The sequence below is a fragment of the Cheilinus undulatus genome, linkage group 4 (assembly GCF_018320785.1).
Source record: "Cheilinus undulatus linkage group 4, ASM1832078v1, whole genome shotgun sequence".
In the NCBI taxonomy this organism is placed as follows: domain Eukaryota; kingdom Metazoa; phylum Chordata; class Actinopteri; order Labriformes; family Labridae; genus Cheilinus; species Cheilinus undulatus.
Genome location: NC_054868.1, coordinates 21,645,373 through 21,662,963, shown reverse-complemented (window position 1 = coordinate 21,662,963; position 17,591 = coordinate 21,645,373). Strand labels below are relative to the sequence as shown.

The following is a 17,591-nucleotide window of genomic DNA, read 5'->3' as shown; positions in this document are numbered from 1 at the left end:
GTGAGACCAGTTTTTCTATGGAGACACTCAAGTCGGCGACCTTTAGCTTTCATGGACCGGAGTTCAGGTGTAAACTTTTTATTTGTGTTTAACCTTTTTTTTTTTTTTTTTTTTTTTTTTTGCCAATTTAAACCCATCTTTGCCTCTTTCAAATGATTTTTGCCCCTTTTTATCCTATTTCATCACCTCTTTCACCCATGTTGCATGCATTTAAGCTATTTGAACTCTTTCCCCCACTTTTGTTCCTTATTTTGCTTCTGTCCATTGTTGTGACTTTTAACCCATTTTTATTTTGTTTTGAGAAAAGGGGTACACATTTTGGAGAGGATGTTATACTACAGCATATAAAAACTTTTTTCACTTTGGTAAGAGTGGTTGTTATTTAGGTAAAAAATAATAAAACATGGTTGTTACAGCTTAACTTAACAATGGATCGTGATTTTGCTGACCTAATGGGCCACCCATTTGGCTGGGCCCCAGTAAACTCACCCCTTTATCCCCCCTTATGGGCGGCCTTGAACTTCAGAGTGTTGAATCAGTTTGACAATAAGTCCTCTGTAAATAAACACAACACTGTGTCACTCTTTTAACTGATCAATCAGGGCATGCCGATACAGTGATATAGTTTCAGAGAACCACTCTAAGTGTTGTTTTATTAACAGTTGAGGTCACTTGTATCTGAGTGACTTGTATCTAAACTTTCTGAACGTGCTTCTGGTTCCTGACTGTGGCAAAGTGTTTCTCTTTTCCCAAATCTTTTGACTTTTACATGAACAAGAGGACATTTGATATGTGAACGTCCCCTGAACATTATGTGAATCAGAATCACACGTTTTCTCAATAAGAAAATATTTTTTGTTGTTTAAAGAACATAACATAAACTCTATGTTCGTCTCTTGTGAAAGCTGTTTAAGCTCGTCATTTATGAAAACTGAATGCTTGCTTAGTTCTGAGAAACAAGCAGGTGGTAACATTTTGTGTAATGTGGGAACATTAACACCTGCAATCAAAAACTTCAAGGCTAAACCTCTTCTAACATGACAGTAAATCTTTTTAAAGGTAGAAAACTGAGAATGCCTATCAATTAATGAAGCATAGTCACAAAACATGGTTATCTGATTTAACTCAGTCTCTTTCAAGATTAAAAATGCAGTTATCAGTAGTCAAGATAAATAAAAAAAAAATGCTTTATAGCTTTTTCTGTAATTTCTCTTTCAGAGGATATTTATGTAAAAGCAATTTATGAAAATTTAAAGAATTTCTGTCTTTTTTCTTTATGTGGAACCTTAAAAAAACCCAGAGACTAAAGAAAGATAATCACTCTCTTTGATAAGAGAATAAAGAATAAACGTGGAACTTCAACATGGAATATTTTGCAAGAATACTCAAAAAAGGGGGGGTTGCCCCACATGGTGTGCCTGCTGTGTGTAGGTATATATTGAGGTGTGCGACCAAAGCGCCCTCACCTTTGCCCCCTCCAGCTCTTGAATCTTCTCCTGGAGCTTCTCAACATGAACGCGGTCAGTGTGCTGTTCTGCTTCAGCCTGCTGCTGGCTGTCGGTGCCAGCCAGGGGACCAAACCCTGCGGTGAGTCTTACACCTTATATGCTTATTGAAAGTTTTAGTGTTTGTGCATTCTTTGGAAGCTGGGCTAAAGGGAGAGTTAGATGTGACCTTAAAGGTTAAAAGGATCACAAAGGATCACATTTTTTACTAAATTTAAATCAAGTTTCTAAAACTATTTTAAGTTCATAGTTTCACTTTCAGGGTTTTTTTCCCTTTTAAAAACAGAGATATATACATACAACATCAATAGCTCATCATAACATCATCATAGTGACTGCTTTTAAGTATTTGTTCAACTTTTCCCTTTAATGCTTAGCTAGAAATAATGTAACTTAATATCTCAAATTTACCTTTCTCAGACACATGGATCTATATCAGCCAACAAAAACATAATGAATAAGGAACAGACAGGTCAACAATAGTGAGGCATTTATGTTTGAAGGGGACATATTCAAAAAGCACTTTTTCAGGCTTTTCTAACATAAATATGTGCCCCTGGCCTGTCCACAATACCAGAAAAATCCATTCCCTTCCCCCCTCTTTTTCTCCACCTTTCAGAAAGTGTGTGCTAAAACAAGCCGTTCTCAGATTTTCCCCTCATGATGTCACATGGGGAGTTAGCACCCGCCCCCAGGTTCGGTTGGCCTTCCCCGCTTGGGAGAAAGTTCCATGCTCCTCTCCCGATCTTCCTCCCACCTACCAGCTGAGATGCTGGATAGCTCAGTGGGTTACCCTGCTGACTTTGCTGACTGAGAGATTGATGGTTCAAATCCTAGTCAGGTTGTAAAAAAAAAGGTCCCTCTAAAGCTTGTAAAAAATTAGTTGGCAAAATAGCTATTGCAACTCTATTTTTCTGAGTTTATGGACACATTTTTAGATTTGTAAAAAAAAAAATTTAATCCCATGGGAAATCACTAACTCAGTGGACATCTTCACTCATGGTGCAGAAATGTCTCGCATAAAAACAAAAACACATCAAAACATATAGAAATACATCTAAACACTCTGCTTAAGGGCCTGATGGGAAAACTCTGAATCTCAGATTTGAAATTGTTGTCAACAGAGCTTCGATTCATCGACTCTTTATGGAGTTGGACAAACACTGAATGGATCAACACTGTCAAAAAACTCTAACACTGATGACAATTACTCAGAATGGAGATTACACTTTGGGAGTTTAAATCAACTCTGACATGTTTAACACTGAGATTTTAACGAGCCCGTTTTTGTTATGTGGGCTCTAGGGCAAAAGGGTGGAAACCACTGACTTAGACTACTGGTTTCTTTAACATCTATATTCCTACTCCACAGTCTCTCCAGTCTTGATGAGTGGAGGTCTCACCGTGGTGAGTCTGACATGTCTCATATTAATCTGTCTTTACTGGACACATGTTCTCTGGTTTCATCCTCCGCTTCACTTGGTTCTCTCTGTCTCTTCTCCAGATGACTATGGACACAATGGTTTCCACAGGGACAGTCAGCTATGATGCTATTGGTCAGAGGATGAGAATCAGAACCGTCGGGCTCACTGCCAACATGACACTCACAGACACTCTGATGCTTTTTAACAAGGTACAAAATGCAGCTCCAAAGGATTCTGTAAATACTTTCTAAATTGTGAGGGCCCTGTCACAGGGACAGGCTCAGGGGTTGTTGGTTTCCTGCAGCACCAAGTTGATTTCAGTTGTTCTTCCAGGATCCCAACTCTACTTATTAAATATATTGGTGTCGAAGCCAGTTTATTTATTTATTTTTTTATAAATTTGCAAAAATTTCTAAAATTCTGTTTCTGCTTCGTCATGATGGGGCACTAAGTGTAGATAAAAATGTTTGTTCTTCCCTGTAGTATCAGGCTGCAACATAACAAAGTCAAAAAAATTGAAGGGGATCTGAATGCTTTCCAGATGCACTGTATTGACCTCCAGTACTTGTAAACTTAACATAAATTAAAGTCTTTGCTGGCTAACATGCTGACACTACATGTACAAATGCTGAGGCAACACAGCATAATGAAAAGATAAGTAAAATTTAGAGACCACCTATATTTTGCAGGGTTACATGTTCCCTCCACTCATGCATACAAGTGAATGATATAACACAGTCATTTTAAATGACATGGGTGATAAAGAAAAATCAACAAAGTATTACAGACTGATAAAATGCAGATTTCTAAGTGCAAATGACTGAAATCTACAACTTGGAGGAACAACTGAGAAGAACTCTTCTTTTCAATTTTCACACTTTGAGAAAAAAACAATAGAAGCAAAGTATCAAGAAAAAGGAAACATACAAACAATAAATAAAAAGGATATTACAATAGTAAGGGAGAAAAGGGTTCAATTTCTTTCATTGCCTTTCTAGAAAGTCTACTATGAGATTGACTGGACGAACTTCACCTGTACGAAGAGACCTCTGAACACAGACTTCATCCCCATGCAAGTTCCCCCTGATGCTAAACTGATGGGTCAGGTGTTCATGGGCTCCTCCTCCTCCTGGGGAATGGGTGTGCTGACCAACACCTGGTACGGAACTCTGCCAGGAAACGGTAAGAGAAAATGTTATCTGTAACCACAGACTTAGTTTTATTTTATGCAGTGTGAAGGAATAATGGCTTTTAGTACAGTGTAGGATGTCACTGATGAGCCTGATACTGTGGTGAAAATGAGAGGCTGAATAATGGTGTAAAGTGGAAAATAAAAGATATGGCTATAAACTGAACTTTTAATTTAAAATGATGACAATAACACAATGTTTTTGATTAATGCTTTAAAATCTAAAATAGAAACATTTCTTGTCAGGCTCTAACATGTGACTTGTGTTTCATATGTTTAGGTTATTACTCTAGTGTGTTCACTGAGATTGGCTGCATCCCCTTGACCTTCTCTTCCTACACTCCTGAAAATGGATGGATCACTTTAAGGTGAGAACCTGAGCTGACTTAACAATACAGGCACATAGACAGCAAAACAGCCATTCAGACCCTCACCCAGCCGTATGCTACGATGGATTGAGAGTGAAGACATCATCTCACTTCAATCCATCTGTCGGCATCATATCTCATTTATTATTCTAATTATGGTAGGAAATAAAGTAAAATCAGAAACGGGCCAGGATTATGTATCCAAACAGCGCTTTAAAAACAGATGTAGCTTAAGGGCAATTGAGAGACTGCTTCTATTACAACCATACTGACCTTAATTAACAATAATTATGAAATCAAACAGGCATAACAAATAAACAAAAATTAACCATGAAAAATTAAACTGACTGGTTGCACAACATGATTAGAGATGGAAAGAAATAAAAATAGTAATACTACTAATGATTATAATAACTATTTCTTTTATAATAATAATAATAATAATAATTATTATTATTATTATTATTATTATTATTATTATTAATAGCATGATTACAATGTTAACCATTTGACAGCTATAGATATATGGGATCAACATGGGAATGGTTGATATCTGTGCACATATCTGTGAAAATAACAGTTTTCAAATTATTTCTGGCTCTAAATGTTGAAACAAATTTTATGCTCTGTGCACTTTTCTGTCTATCTTTAACAGCCTGTGTACATCATTTCGCATTCAACTTATGATTAATAACAAACAAATGATCTCGAATAATTTTCAAATATTGCTTCCCCCCTTTATTCCAGCACCTTCAACTGGGTTTTGGGCAACGTTGACCCCATGGAATATTTTCCTCCCTTCTTCTGTGCCAAGGCTCAGCTGGAGGAGACTGAGAAACCAGACTCCATGTTCACTGTCGTCAAGTCTCTAGCGCAGAGGAGCAAGATGGCGGAGTAAGCATCTGAATAGTAGCAACAGCATAGTCTCTGAAGCCACTCTCCACTTATTTTGACCCCCAGAAGGCATGATCATCATGGATCTCAATGATACTTAGATAAAACTGGCCAGATGAAAGATACAGTATCTTGCTAAGACTAAATTCATAGGCATCATAGGTTAAAAAGGGGGACAAAAGTCATTTTAAACACATTCTGGACACATAAACACTTATGAATTGTCATCAACCCTAAAAGGCCCATTTCTCTGTACTGCACCTTAAAGGCAACCTTTACATAGTCGGACATCTGAAGCAAATCTGGAGGTCAACAGTGAGAGCTGAGTGAAGGAGACTTTTCTGAAGTAGCATTCCTGCTACATTATGTGTTCAGTCTCTTGAATAAAGTCAATAAATGCATTGAAATGGACTTTAATATTTGCAGTTGGATGCTTGGATGGATTCTTTGGTCTGACAGAGGAAAAAAATAAGCACAGTATGCAAATTTACCCAACAAGATGTTAAGAGTATTCATGGTCACGATGTACGCTATCCAGTGTATACAAGTGAAACTTCAAACCAAATATCCACTGGGGAAAGGGAGAGCAGCTAATTCAAATGATCAGAAATGTTGAGACAAAGTTCACTGCCATCAAGCTCAATATTCCATCTATCAGGTATTGAGGTTGCTTTCTTCTTTGACTGAGTCAGAAACTTCACTCATGGTGCAAAAGTGTAACCTGACATGCCAGGTGTTTCACACATCCATCTGGGAAAGCTTAAATAAGAAACATTTTGGAAAAGACCTAGCTGTTGTTAGCATGACTACACCACAGTGCTTATGACACGTTAGCATAGCCCCAGTGTACAGGTCTATGCTGGACCATGCAGTAGCAGACGCCGACCCATACGCTGGGGCATTAAAATCCGACTGGTTAGATTTAGGCATTAAAACCAGACTGGTTAGATTTAGGTTCAGCCTGTCGACAAGCAGATAGAGCTGAAATTTCGTCGCGGGTAATATACGTCACGCCCCAGCGTAGAGGTCCATGGCTTGGGCAATGTATGTCACGCCCCAGCGAAGAGGTTTAGCCCCAGCGGAGAGGTCTCCAGCCGAAAGCCCCAGCGTAGAGGTTTGCCCGAGGGCTGCAGCCAGATGCCTCTCGAAAGTACTGCCCCTCGTTGCTGATTGGTCCTGTCACTTTCTAACTGGTCCCAAATGGTTCAGATGGGAGCTTTGCAAGATGGATTCGCCAGTGAGAAACAAGGAAATGGGTGTATCCATCTGCTTTGCAAGGTTAGCAAAAGTGTCTAATGCCCTAAAGGCATTCTGGGAAAACTCTGCAGATTAAGGGATGTTTGTTAGTGATGGGTCATCTGAAGCTGAGGCGTCGAGGCGTGTACCGAGTAAAAGGGGGCGTGCCAGATGAAGCCCTGCTTTGAGGCTTGCGTCAGTTTGCTAAAAACAGCATTATCAGTGTAAAGCAAGGCCTTGCTTCGCACTGGTCACGTGACTGGTTCAGTGTACGTGTCACATTTCAAAATAAAAGTGCTTAACACCTCGCAGCGCACACAAATAACATTATATATAAATGATGAATATTTTGGAATAGACAACCAGAAAATAGATGAGCTGATAGATGAACAAAATGTTGAAGTATCCCTTTAATTAGGCTATTATTACAGGTGCTACCAAAGAATGAGTAGATTCAAGTAAGTGACCAATGTTAAACGAGGCCTTGGTTTTGTGCAGATGACGTCATTGCTTTGTTTATGATGTCGTTTCACTCATGCGCTTCAAGCATGGGGTCAACACGTGTGCGTCCCAAGGCCATTTAGTCAAAATAATTTAAAAAATGAACTACGACATGTCAAATCACATTATTAAAATCTACTACATGTTAACACTTGATCAAGCAATAAAATGGGTGCGATTCATTTTACGGTTGGTTTGGTAAGCAGCATGACCTATACTATCCTATAGCCTAGAACAAAACAATATTAAAGACCATTGTTGCATGATACAAATCATCATGACCATAATGCAGTTTAATTGAGGTGCATCAAGCAAGCCCACTTACACTGTCAATTGGCAACTCATATAATATAAACCGTCGTTCATTTTTTTTGACAGCAGATGATGGTATTTTGAACCTTTAACTGAGGCCTCAAGTAATGAACCTGTTTGTGAAGCAATGGACCATGAAGCCTCATTGCTTCATAGGGCTTCATTTGCCCATCAGTAATGTTTGTCAATAACATGTTTGTACCAATTTATTATATACTCAGGGTGATTGAGTAGTGTTTACTTAGAACTGATTGTGTTAGCACAACTAATATTTTTACAAACCTCTTACTGTTCAGTTTTACAGTGAAAAACAGCAAAAAAGGCTGTTTGGCATTGGCAGAGAAGATTTGACACATTTTTCATGGGTGCAACCCACATACTCAGCTCTGCTGCTCATCCCACAAATGCATGATCCTTAAAAATGTGGCATCATTTAAAAGGGTAATAAAAAGGCTTTCCAACGGTATAAGATTTATTGCCAAAAAGCATTGTTACAACAAAGAAATAATGTACTAAACACAAATTGCCTTACTTTTTGTTTTAAGTTTAGTTACTAAGTGTTGGGATTAAACTTAAAAACATGTGCATACCAAACGTTTGTTACAACTGGGTCTGAGGTAAACTGTTTTGGCCATGGGTCTTTCTTTATAAAAACAATTTAACAAAGAATACGGTGTACACCAGTGGTTCTCAACTTGTCTAGCCTCTGGACCATAGGCGGAGGGAGGGGGTGGCTTAAGCTCTGAATGTTTTCTTCAAAGCCCTAAATCTTTAAAATTGGTTAAAAGCATGATGAGTGTTATAAAAGATAAATGCAAAAAAAAAAAAAATAAATAAATAAATAAATAAAATAAAATAAATAAATAAATAAGAATAAGCAGTTAACATTTGGGCCTTGCTGATCGCACCATAGAAATTCGATTCTTAGAGCCAAACATAATTTTAAAAATATTTTTTTAATTATAGTAACTTGTGTACTCACTACAGTATGAAGGATCATGTTCTTAGTGAAATTTATTGAACCTCAACTTCATCAGGATGTATCATGATTTTAGAAGGATGATGGCTCTTTAAACCCAGTGAGATTAGGAAAAAAACTGATGTAAGCACGGAAGATTGGTTTTTAGGTTAAACTGCAAATCCCAAAAAAAAAAAACTAAGAGCTAAGAGCTTTTTTTGGCATTTTAAATCAATTATAAATTTGTGTTTAAAACTGTGTAAAAACAGTACATAACACCATCTGCCAAGCAAAAATTTCTAGGGGAGTGGCCCCCTCAACCGTCCTTTGTTTGGGCTTAGCCCCAAATATCTGTCATGTCTGGCTCCACCACTGTTCAGGACCCACCATCAACTTCTTCATGAGAAATCACAAGCTTAATTTCCAATATTTTCATGAATGAAAGAAAGCAGTTTAGATATAAGACAGTTCAAAACATGGAACAAAAAGGCAGAGAAAAAAAAAAAAAAAAAAAAAAAAAAACATGTTCAAAAAGAAACTCATAGAATATTTAACACATGAAACTAGAAATAGCCCCATGACCCACATTTGGGTCCTGAGCCAGCAGTCTAGACCTTCCCTCCTTGTAAAATGTCTTGAAATTACTTTAGCTGTGAATTGGTCATATAAAAATGAAGACTGATTAACTGATTGATTGATTGATTGATTTAAACAAAACATTAAAGCATTATTGATCGTATTTCTCATCAGCATTTAAAAAAACTCTCTTATCAGACTGATCTTCAGTGAGACAAGGGAAAATCTTTGACTTATACCCCTTCTGAGGTGGATTTTAAAAACAGAAGAAATTTCAATGACAGATGAATTGAAATTAAAAGTCAAAGTCCTTTACAAGAATGGGAATCACTGTGATGTTTGTTGATTTAGTTTCTTTGTCACATTCACAGTCTTATTTGAAAATTAAATCCTTGCATTTGTTCAACTTTCTCTTTGTCTGTTAGTCTCCTAGTGTAAACTGCAGTACTCACTGTCCTACAGTAGATGGAGGCAGCATTTCTCTTTTTCTTCCTGTTTTGATTTATGAGCCTATCTAATTTGATCCCACAGAAACTTACTGTTATGAACTGAGATCCGATGTTGAACGACCCTCATGGAAACCCTTTATTTTAACCTCTTATCGACTTTTCTTTAACTCACTGATTTTTTCATTCCTATTGTTTGTCTTGTCTTTGTTGAATCAACCGACCAACCAATCAAATTATACTATTATAGCACCAACCAAATTTGCATTTTGTTGATTAAGATTTATTGATTCCTGACATTTGATTGTTATTTCTCACACTGGCAAAAAAGTGTATTATTAACCTTTGTTCTTATTTTCCATCTTTTTAGTTTGAATTGTTCCCATGAAGCAGTTAGTCTGCTATGTTACAATGAGCCAAGCATTTAAAAGCATGAGATAAATAGTTAATAGTTCTAAAATGTCACAAATCAGCTTTCTTTCTTTACAGATGATTACATTTTCTATGTGTATTAATGACCCATTATCCTATCAGACAGAATGTTTCATCTTTATATTTATTTTCTTAAAATAAACATAAAGATGTAAAAAAGTCAGAAAACATTAAGTGTGTTCAGTTTTGAAATTCATCATATTACAGTTAGAGAAAAACAATAACAGTGTATGTGTGACTTACATTCACTTGAACACTTAGGTACACCCGTTCACCTGCTCATTAATGCAAATAACCTATCAGCCAATCACATGGCAACAGCCAGTGCATTAAGGCATGTCAACACGGTCAAGATGATCCACTGAAGTCTAAACCAAGTATCAGAATGGGGGAGAAAGGAGATATCAGTGACTTTTAACTGGAAGTGCTTATTGGTGGTCTGGCAGGCTTCAATGTTGTTTTTGCTGAACTCTGCCCAATTTTGGTAACCCTTTGTTAATTGCAGTTTCCTGTAAACTTTTCATAGATATCATCTGCTTCAAGGTTTGACATGTTGTGCTTTTAGAGAGGCTCATCGTGGGTTATAACCAGTGGTTATTTGATTTATTGTTGTCTTTCTATCAGTTCTAACCAGTTTAGTCATTCACCTTTGGCCTTTGCCATCAACAGGGCATTTACGTCCAGAGAGCTGCCGCTCGCTGGATGTTTTTTCATTTTCAGACATTCTCTCTGATTCTAGAGATTGCTGTGCATAGATAAACAGTTTGTGAAATACTCAGACCAGCCCATATAGGACTTACAGCCATGACACATTCAAAGCAGCTCAAATCCCCTTTCTTCCCCATTCTGATGCTTGGTTTTATCTATCAGGTCATTTTTCCCATATCTTCATGTCAAAATGCATTGCTTACTACATGTGACTTGATGATTTTAAATTTACATAAGCAGTTCAACAGGTGTGCCTAATAAAGTGATCAATGAGTATCTACTGAGCTAAAGTAATCAAACTGATGCAAAGCATGTGTTTTCTAGCAGATGATTGGTTTTTCTACTGTTGTATTGCTCTATGAGACATTTCACACATGAATGAAACAACATCCATTAAAAAGTTCTCTTTTGTTGTTACATCTCTGAGTTGATTTGAAAACTTCTTAATTTACTGAGCCAAGCCGCCTGCGTCTTCTTACAGTAATGTCTGACTAACCCACTGCACATCAATAATAACACCATCTCTTTTATCACCAGAGCGTCTTCTCACATTGTTTTCCTTCAGGGATTTGTAATTTACCCTGTAATAATGAGCAAAGAGGTATTTGGAGGTGACTACCTAACCCCACTGTTAAAATATTACTCATCAGTCCTGTGTGATTAAAGAGATGAGAGCCTGCTATGGAAGCATTAGCAGCAATAATAGCCTTGCTAGTCTGTCTAATTATCAGTCTGATGGTTAGTTAACCATGCTGGGACTTTGACGAAAGCCTGTGCAGGAAGAGATCGGTCTGCGTGTAAATTCGCTGTTGTGATAAGGAAATTACATCGCAGAAGGCAGCTCTACCTTCCAGTTTGACCAGGTTTAACAAAGCTAAATGTAAAAGTGGTGGATGCTGTATATGAAGTTTTGTAAATTTTGTGCTGCACTGCAGGGCAGTGTCAGAGTCGCTGTGTCAGTGTCCGCAATTTCAAACAGTGTGGCCTTAGAATAGTCAGAAGTATGACAAGAACAGATTTTAGATGATTATAAGTAAACAAAGCAACAAAAAACAGGTGAAACAGCAAAGACCTTACACACTACATGAATCATAACATGTTAAATTCATGTTTGCTAAGGGATAAGATAGGGAGGGGTGACAAATTTAGTGATGGGCATTCACCTTATCAAATTTATAACTTTATATGAATACATAATTCTTTTTACAACTGCTGCAAATGCCTTAAATGGATATAAAAATAAATATTTCATAACAATACATATAAAAATGAGTATCTTAATTTGAAACAAGTGTATTTTTTCCACACTGTTTTTCTTTTTATCTCTCCATGTATGGTAGGGAAACTTCTCAGATATTGATCATTAGTGATGTGATTTTGTAAAACTATGTCTACTTTATGGTGAGACAATACTTACCCACACTCCCCTCCAAAAGTATTGGAATAGTAACCTGACACGCCAGGTGGATTTGTTTCACACATCAATCTGGTAAACCACTAATAGACAACGTTTGGGAAAGGGCAGAGCCTTTGAAAAAAAACTTGGAGGGTGATTGGATGAATGTTCTGTCTGTCACATCTTTAAAGGCCAATCAGAGCAACAAAACACATGATGTAGAAGCCGCTACTGAGGTGCATGTGTGCCGCTACCGAGGAATAAACTCCACATAGAACTGCATAACGCAAACCATGGTGACTATAGACATATCAGCACCCATATCTTGTCGTTTTTGAGAAGAAAACAACTCAGTGCTGTTCTTTTTTCTTCTTTTAATGAAAAAAATGTCATCAAGTTGTGATAAAACTGGAGCTTTAGCAGCATCCACGCTAATGTCTTCCACCATAAAGGCACAGCTTCTTGTTCCTGCTTGCTTACGTCACGACTCTACTGCAGCCGAAAGTACTGCCCCCTGTCGCTGATTGGTGCTGTCACTTTCTAACCAGGCCCAAATGGTTCAGACCAGAGCTTTTCAAGATGTATTCTCCAGTGATAAAAACATGGAAATGGGCGATTTGCAAGGTTATTGAAACGGTGGGCCCAATTCCTTTATTTTCACTGTAGATTGAAAACTTTTGGGTTTAAAATCAAAAGATAAATATGAGACAAGAGATTGACATTTCAGGTTTTATTTCCAGGTATATCTGGATCTTATAAACAATTTAAAAGATAGCTTTATTTGTAATGGAACACCAAATTTTTAGGTGAGCAAAAGTATTGGAACAGACAGACTTAAAATAGATTAAAGTGAATGAGACTTAATATTTAGTTACAAATCCTTTGCTTGCAGTAGCTGCATCATGCCTGTGACCCACTGACATCACCAAACTGTTACATTCTTCCTTTGTGATGCCTTTCCACAGCCTTTCCCCTCAGCCTCTTTCAGTTGTTGTTTGTTTTGGGAGTTACTCCCTTCAGTCTCCTCTATAGTGATTAAAATGTACGCTCTAAATTTGTAGATTGACTTGGCCAGTCCAAAACCTTCCACTTTTTGCCCCTGATGAACTCCTTTGTGGTTTTAGCAGTTTTTTTTTGGGTCATTATCTTGCAGCATGATGAAGGATCTCCCAATCAGTTTGGTTGCATCTTTCTGTCAATTGGCAGTCAAAATGTTCTTGTAGTCTTCTGAGTTCATTTTGCTGCTGCCATCATGTGTTACATCATCAGTGAAGATTAATGAGACCCTCCCAGAAGAAGCCATGAGAGCCCAAGCCATGACATGACCTGCACTGCTTCACAGATCCTTTTTTTTTTTTTTTTTTCCTTTTTTCTCCAAACTTTAGCCTTTCCATCACTTTGGTTCATCATTGTCTCATCAGTCCATAAAACTTTGTCCCAGAAGGTTTGAGGCTCGTCTCTGTATTATTGGCAAATTCCAGCCTGGCCTTCCTGTTCTTCTTGCTAATGAGTGGTTTGCATCTTCTAATGTAGTCTTTGTACTTTTGTTCATGAAGTCTTCTGAGAAGAGTAGATGGTGATACCTTCACTCCTGCCCTCTGGAGGTTGTTGCTGATGTCACTAACAGTTGTTTTAGTGTCTTTTTTTACAGCTCTCACAGTGTTTCTGTTGTCAACTGATGCCATTTTCCTTGGTCTACCCATTCAACACCTGTTACTGAGTACACCAGTGGTTTCTTTCTTCTTCAGGACTTTCCAAATGGTTGTACTGGCTATGGCCAATGTTTGTGAAATGGCTCTGATGGATTTGCCATCTTCTCTCAGCTTCACAATTGCTTGTTTTTCACTCATAGACAGCTCTCTGGTTTTCATGTTGCTTACACCTCTAACTATAAATGCAGTCTGCACAGGCAAAACCCAACTCTGAACCAGAGTGTAGACATTCAGCGCTGTTATTGTGTGAATAATCAGTGTAAATAGGACACACCTGGGCAACAAAACCCACCTGTCAGCAGTGTTGTAGTGGAGTCACCAAACCTCGAGTCTGAATCGAGTCCTGAGTCCCTAGTGTTCAAGTCCAAATCGAGTCCGAGTCACGGAAGAAAAATCCGAGTTGAGTCCTAGTTGAGTCCTCTTAACCTGAGTCTGAGTCCGAGTTGAGTCCCCATTACCCATGTTTGAGTCCTAGACAAGTCCCCAGTACCTAAAACCTAGAGCCAAATTAAATTAAATTATTAATCATTTTCAAGCCTTTCCAGCTTTCCAGGTAGGCTACACTGATGTGTTTTATTAATATATGAATTTCATCAACATTTTATTCTAAAGGGCTAGAGGAACTGTTACACTCTTCATCAATAATATTAGTTATATTCACAGGATTATTTTTATATTTGGGGTGGAAAAATGAGACATGTTTTTAACTGAACTCATGTTTTACATGTGTTTTATACTAAATATTCCTCCTTTAAAATGACTGGATTTATTCAGATTTCTCACTGAAAACTAAAATTCCAATTTTCTCCGTGGGACATTTGAACACATCATAAAAAGGTCTTAACTTTGCCCTACCCCCCTTCGGTACTGTAAAGTCTGAGTTGTCATTAAACACATCACAGTTTTACCATATGCCAACCTTGTTTAGCTTACTAAATCAGCGCTATCTCGACCATGTTAACGCAGATTTCAACGTTGGAATGTCGGATCTTGCTTTTATTGCCTCCTTCAATTTTATGAACAGCATATAATGCACTGTGCAAGTGTTGACACTTGAAGTTCTTGTGAATGCAAATTAACATGTCTTAAGATTCATCATTTAGCAGGTGCTGTGTTCTTACATTTATTGCTTTACATCTTACAGGGTTGATGAGTTGACTCGTAAAGCTTCTGGTGCAAATCAGGATGATTTATGCATTTGCACTTAGTACCGTGTGATCGTAAATTCAAGCAGTCCCAGTGATTACAGTGTTTCTCCTCCACTACTGAAGCTCCTGCAAATATTTCCTAATGCAAATTAGTGCAGACTGTCATCTGGAGGATTTAGTGACTTACTGAGCAGCCAGTGGAAGAAACTTCACAGAGAGGAGTCAGCTGAGGCTGGGGTTCAGTTTTAGCTTTGGATTTAAGCAGGAGGAAAATAAGTGAGGGCAGACATTTTTCCATTAGAGTATATCTGGCCATGCTCCAAAAAATCCTCCTCCTTTGACTGTACATGCATGATGGATGATGGTCAAATATTGGTGCACAGGGAGATGTTTACAGAAAGATCTTGTTGTATTTGGCAACACCCACACTGTACACACGGATAAGATTCCTGATGTGAAGCAATGCTAACGGAGATATCCGGGAGGAAAGTTGTTTTTGTTGTCTTTTGTTTCGAAATTTAATGTAAGTTGTGTGAGGGTTTAGAAGTCAGTGTTTTATCCTGCAAACACAGTTATAATGGGCTACAATGCAGTGTTAATTTTGGCAGCGATTTCAAATGAAGTCTAGTCATTTTAAACTTTATAAAAACTATAAAGGTCTGATCCATGCTGACCACAGCCAGACTGTCACACTTTATGAAGCTGTCACTGTTGTGCAGGATTCAATATGTGCATTATTTCACATGTGCCATCTTTTTAACTTTGCACTATTTAGCGAGTACACAAAAAGAAAAATACATCCATAATAACATGCATGAACTCACTTATTCTCCCACAACAAACACCTCCTATGACTACTCAGAGTACTTATGAATACAAAAGCAGCCTGATCAAAGAGCTCTAATTACAGCCATTATAGAGGGATGACTCCACTGAGTGGGTACTACACGTACAAATAAGATTCTGTATAAAGGTTATGTGTGTGTGTGTGGTTTAGAGTGTGGGCTGGTTGGTGCACATGATGCAGCCGCTTCCTGTGCAGTAGTCCGGTGTTAGTCACCATCACCTCATATTTACACAGAATGATGCACGTCAGAGGTCTAAGTCCACAATTATCCTCTTTATGCTGATGAGAGAGGCCAGTCCTCCTCGCCCTGAACCCCTGAATCCTCCCCCTTTTCTTTCTGCTTTTGTTATCTGTCTCTCACTTAATGTTTATCTATTCTGATGATATTGGGTGAAAAACTTTCTACGTATGTGCAGCTAATTATATATTTAAATGTATTTTGTGGAAGTGGGTATGTGTAGCTTGTGAAAAGGAAATGAATCTGGAGACAACTCCTTAAAACAGCAATTCTAAAAATCAAGAATGCTTTAGATTCTTCAAACTGCTCAAGGCAAACAAAAACATGAAATTACACAAATCTGATCATAATGAGATCAAGATACAGTCAGTGGGTATACACAGGTATATAGAGTATATCAACTTATATTTTAGTTCCAATAGACCAGTGGTTTTCAACCTTTTCTGCTTGAGGCACACTTAAGACACAGCCAAAACCTCATGGCACAACATATCCATACTGATACAAAAATAGCCTCTTTAAATCATATTACAATAACTTAAGCTGTTGTGTAGTTGTAGTACTAATGTATGGTTATCAGGAGTGGAAAGAGTATTGAACTTAAGTAAAAGTGTAGCTACTTTAGTTAAAATTTAGAAGGAGGGAAAAAGTACTAAGTGAGTACCTGTGATACCCAAAGGGGTTGAGCAGGAAAATATGAGCTTTGCTTGATGTACAATAACAACAAGAGAAGATCAAATCTCCAAAACATGTAAAGGCCCATCTCTATAATATGGTGAAATGCAATAACTGTTTTGGATGTAATGTGAAATCCCTTTCTATCTCTCTCTCTCTCTGAGAGTACAGTGCCTTTTGTACAGTGATCACTGTTGGGATTCCTTTGCTTATGTTTCTGGTGGATTGTATTTGTTTTTGATCATGGACACTTCTGCACCATGAGTGAGGATATCCACAGAGTTGGTCACTTTCTGCCTGTGGCAATGAATGGTTTTAGTAAATAATGGGATGCTGGTTTTAATTAAATAGTGAAATCTAGCTCTGCATCTGTTTCTTTGCTCTGTGCCAGGACACCCTTGGTTTTTCCACAATTTACTGGGGTAAGGCCAAAACCTCATGACTCAATTTTTTCATGATTTATTTATTTTGATAAATCAGTGATATTGGTCACTCTTTACAACTGTCTGCTGTTTTTTCCCCACAAATTTTAAACCATGAAAAAATGTCAAAAAGATTCTGACCATGACCATTCAGTATTTCATTCTTTGTAAAAAATACAGTGGGTTTTTCCCATTCCCTTGTAAGTGGGGATTTTGTAAATATGAAGTTTTGGCCTTAAAGCTGTGAAGTATTGAATACAAGGTGTCACTGCTTAAATTACACACAAGGTGAAAGAAAATAACACACTGTTATGTAAGAAGTATACTTCAATGTATACAAACACAACACTAAGTGTCAAAATTAATGCTACAAGAGAGTTAAAGACTTTCCAAAATGTAACTTTGACTCAGAACCAGTAAGAATTGTATAAACTTGGACCATGTTCAGCATACCATTCACTGTATGCTGTGATTGGTCCCCACAGGCAGGACTTGTCTAACTGAGTCATGGTGCAAATAATGGCCAAAGACATTATTGGAAACCTCTAGGAAAATAAAGAGATGATTATCAAAAATTTGAGCACAATTACGAAAAAACACCTTA

At 37.6% G+C, this 17,591-nt stretch overlaps 1 protein-coding gene across 1 annotated transcript; it reads left to right on the top strand.

The window, feature by feature from the left end:
- Nucleotides 1–1,453: 1,453 nt before the first annotated feature.
- Nucleotides 1,454–5,797, top strand: LOC121508949 (ependymin-2-like). The gene is made up of 6 exons (XM_041786096.1): nucleotides 1,454–1,587; nucleotides 2,878–2,912; nucleotides 3,010–3,138; nucleotides 3,928–4,111; nucleotides 4,399–4,486; nucleotides 5,234–5,797. The coding sequence occupies exons 1-6, from the start codon at nucleotides 1,512–1,514 to the stop codon at nucleotides 5,382–5,384; spliced, it is 663 nt and encodes a 220-aa protein (XP_041642030.1). The 5' UTR covers nucleotides 1,454–1,511; the 3' UTR covers nucleotides 5,385–5,797.
- Nucleotides 5,798–17,591: the final 11,794 nt, after the last annotated feature.

What these genes read in the sequence shown, in the direction of transcription:
- LOC121508949 (XM_041786096.1), top strand. Translation starts at nt 1,512, where the DNA reads ATGAACGCGGTCAGTGTGCTGTTCTGCTTCAGCCTGCTGCTGGCTGTC. An exon ending in CCAGGGGACCAAACCCTGCG is followed by an intron (nt 1,588 to 2,877) that starts GTGAGTCTTACA and finishes CCTACTCCACAG; the next exon opens with TCTCTCCAGTCTTGATGAGT. An exon ending in TGAGTGGAGGTCTCACCGTG is followed by an intron (nt 2,913 to 3,009) that starts GTGAGTCTGACA and finishes TCTCTTCTCCAG; the next exon opens with ATGACTATGGACACAATGGT.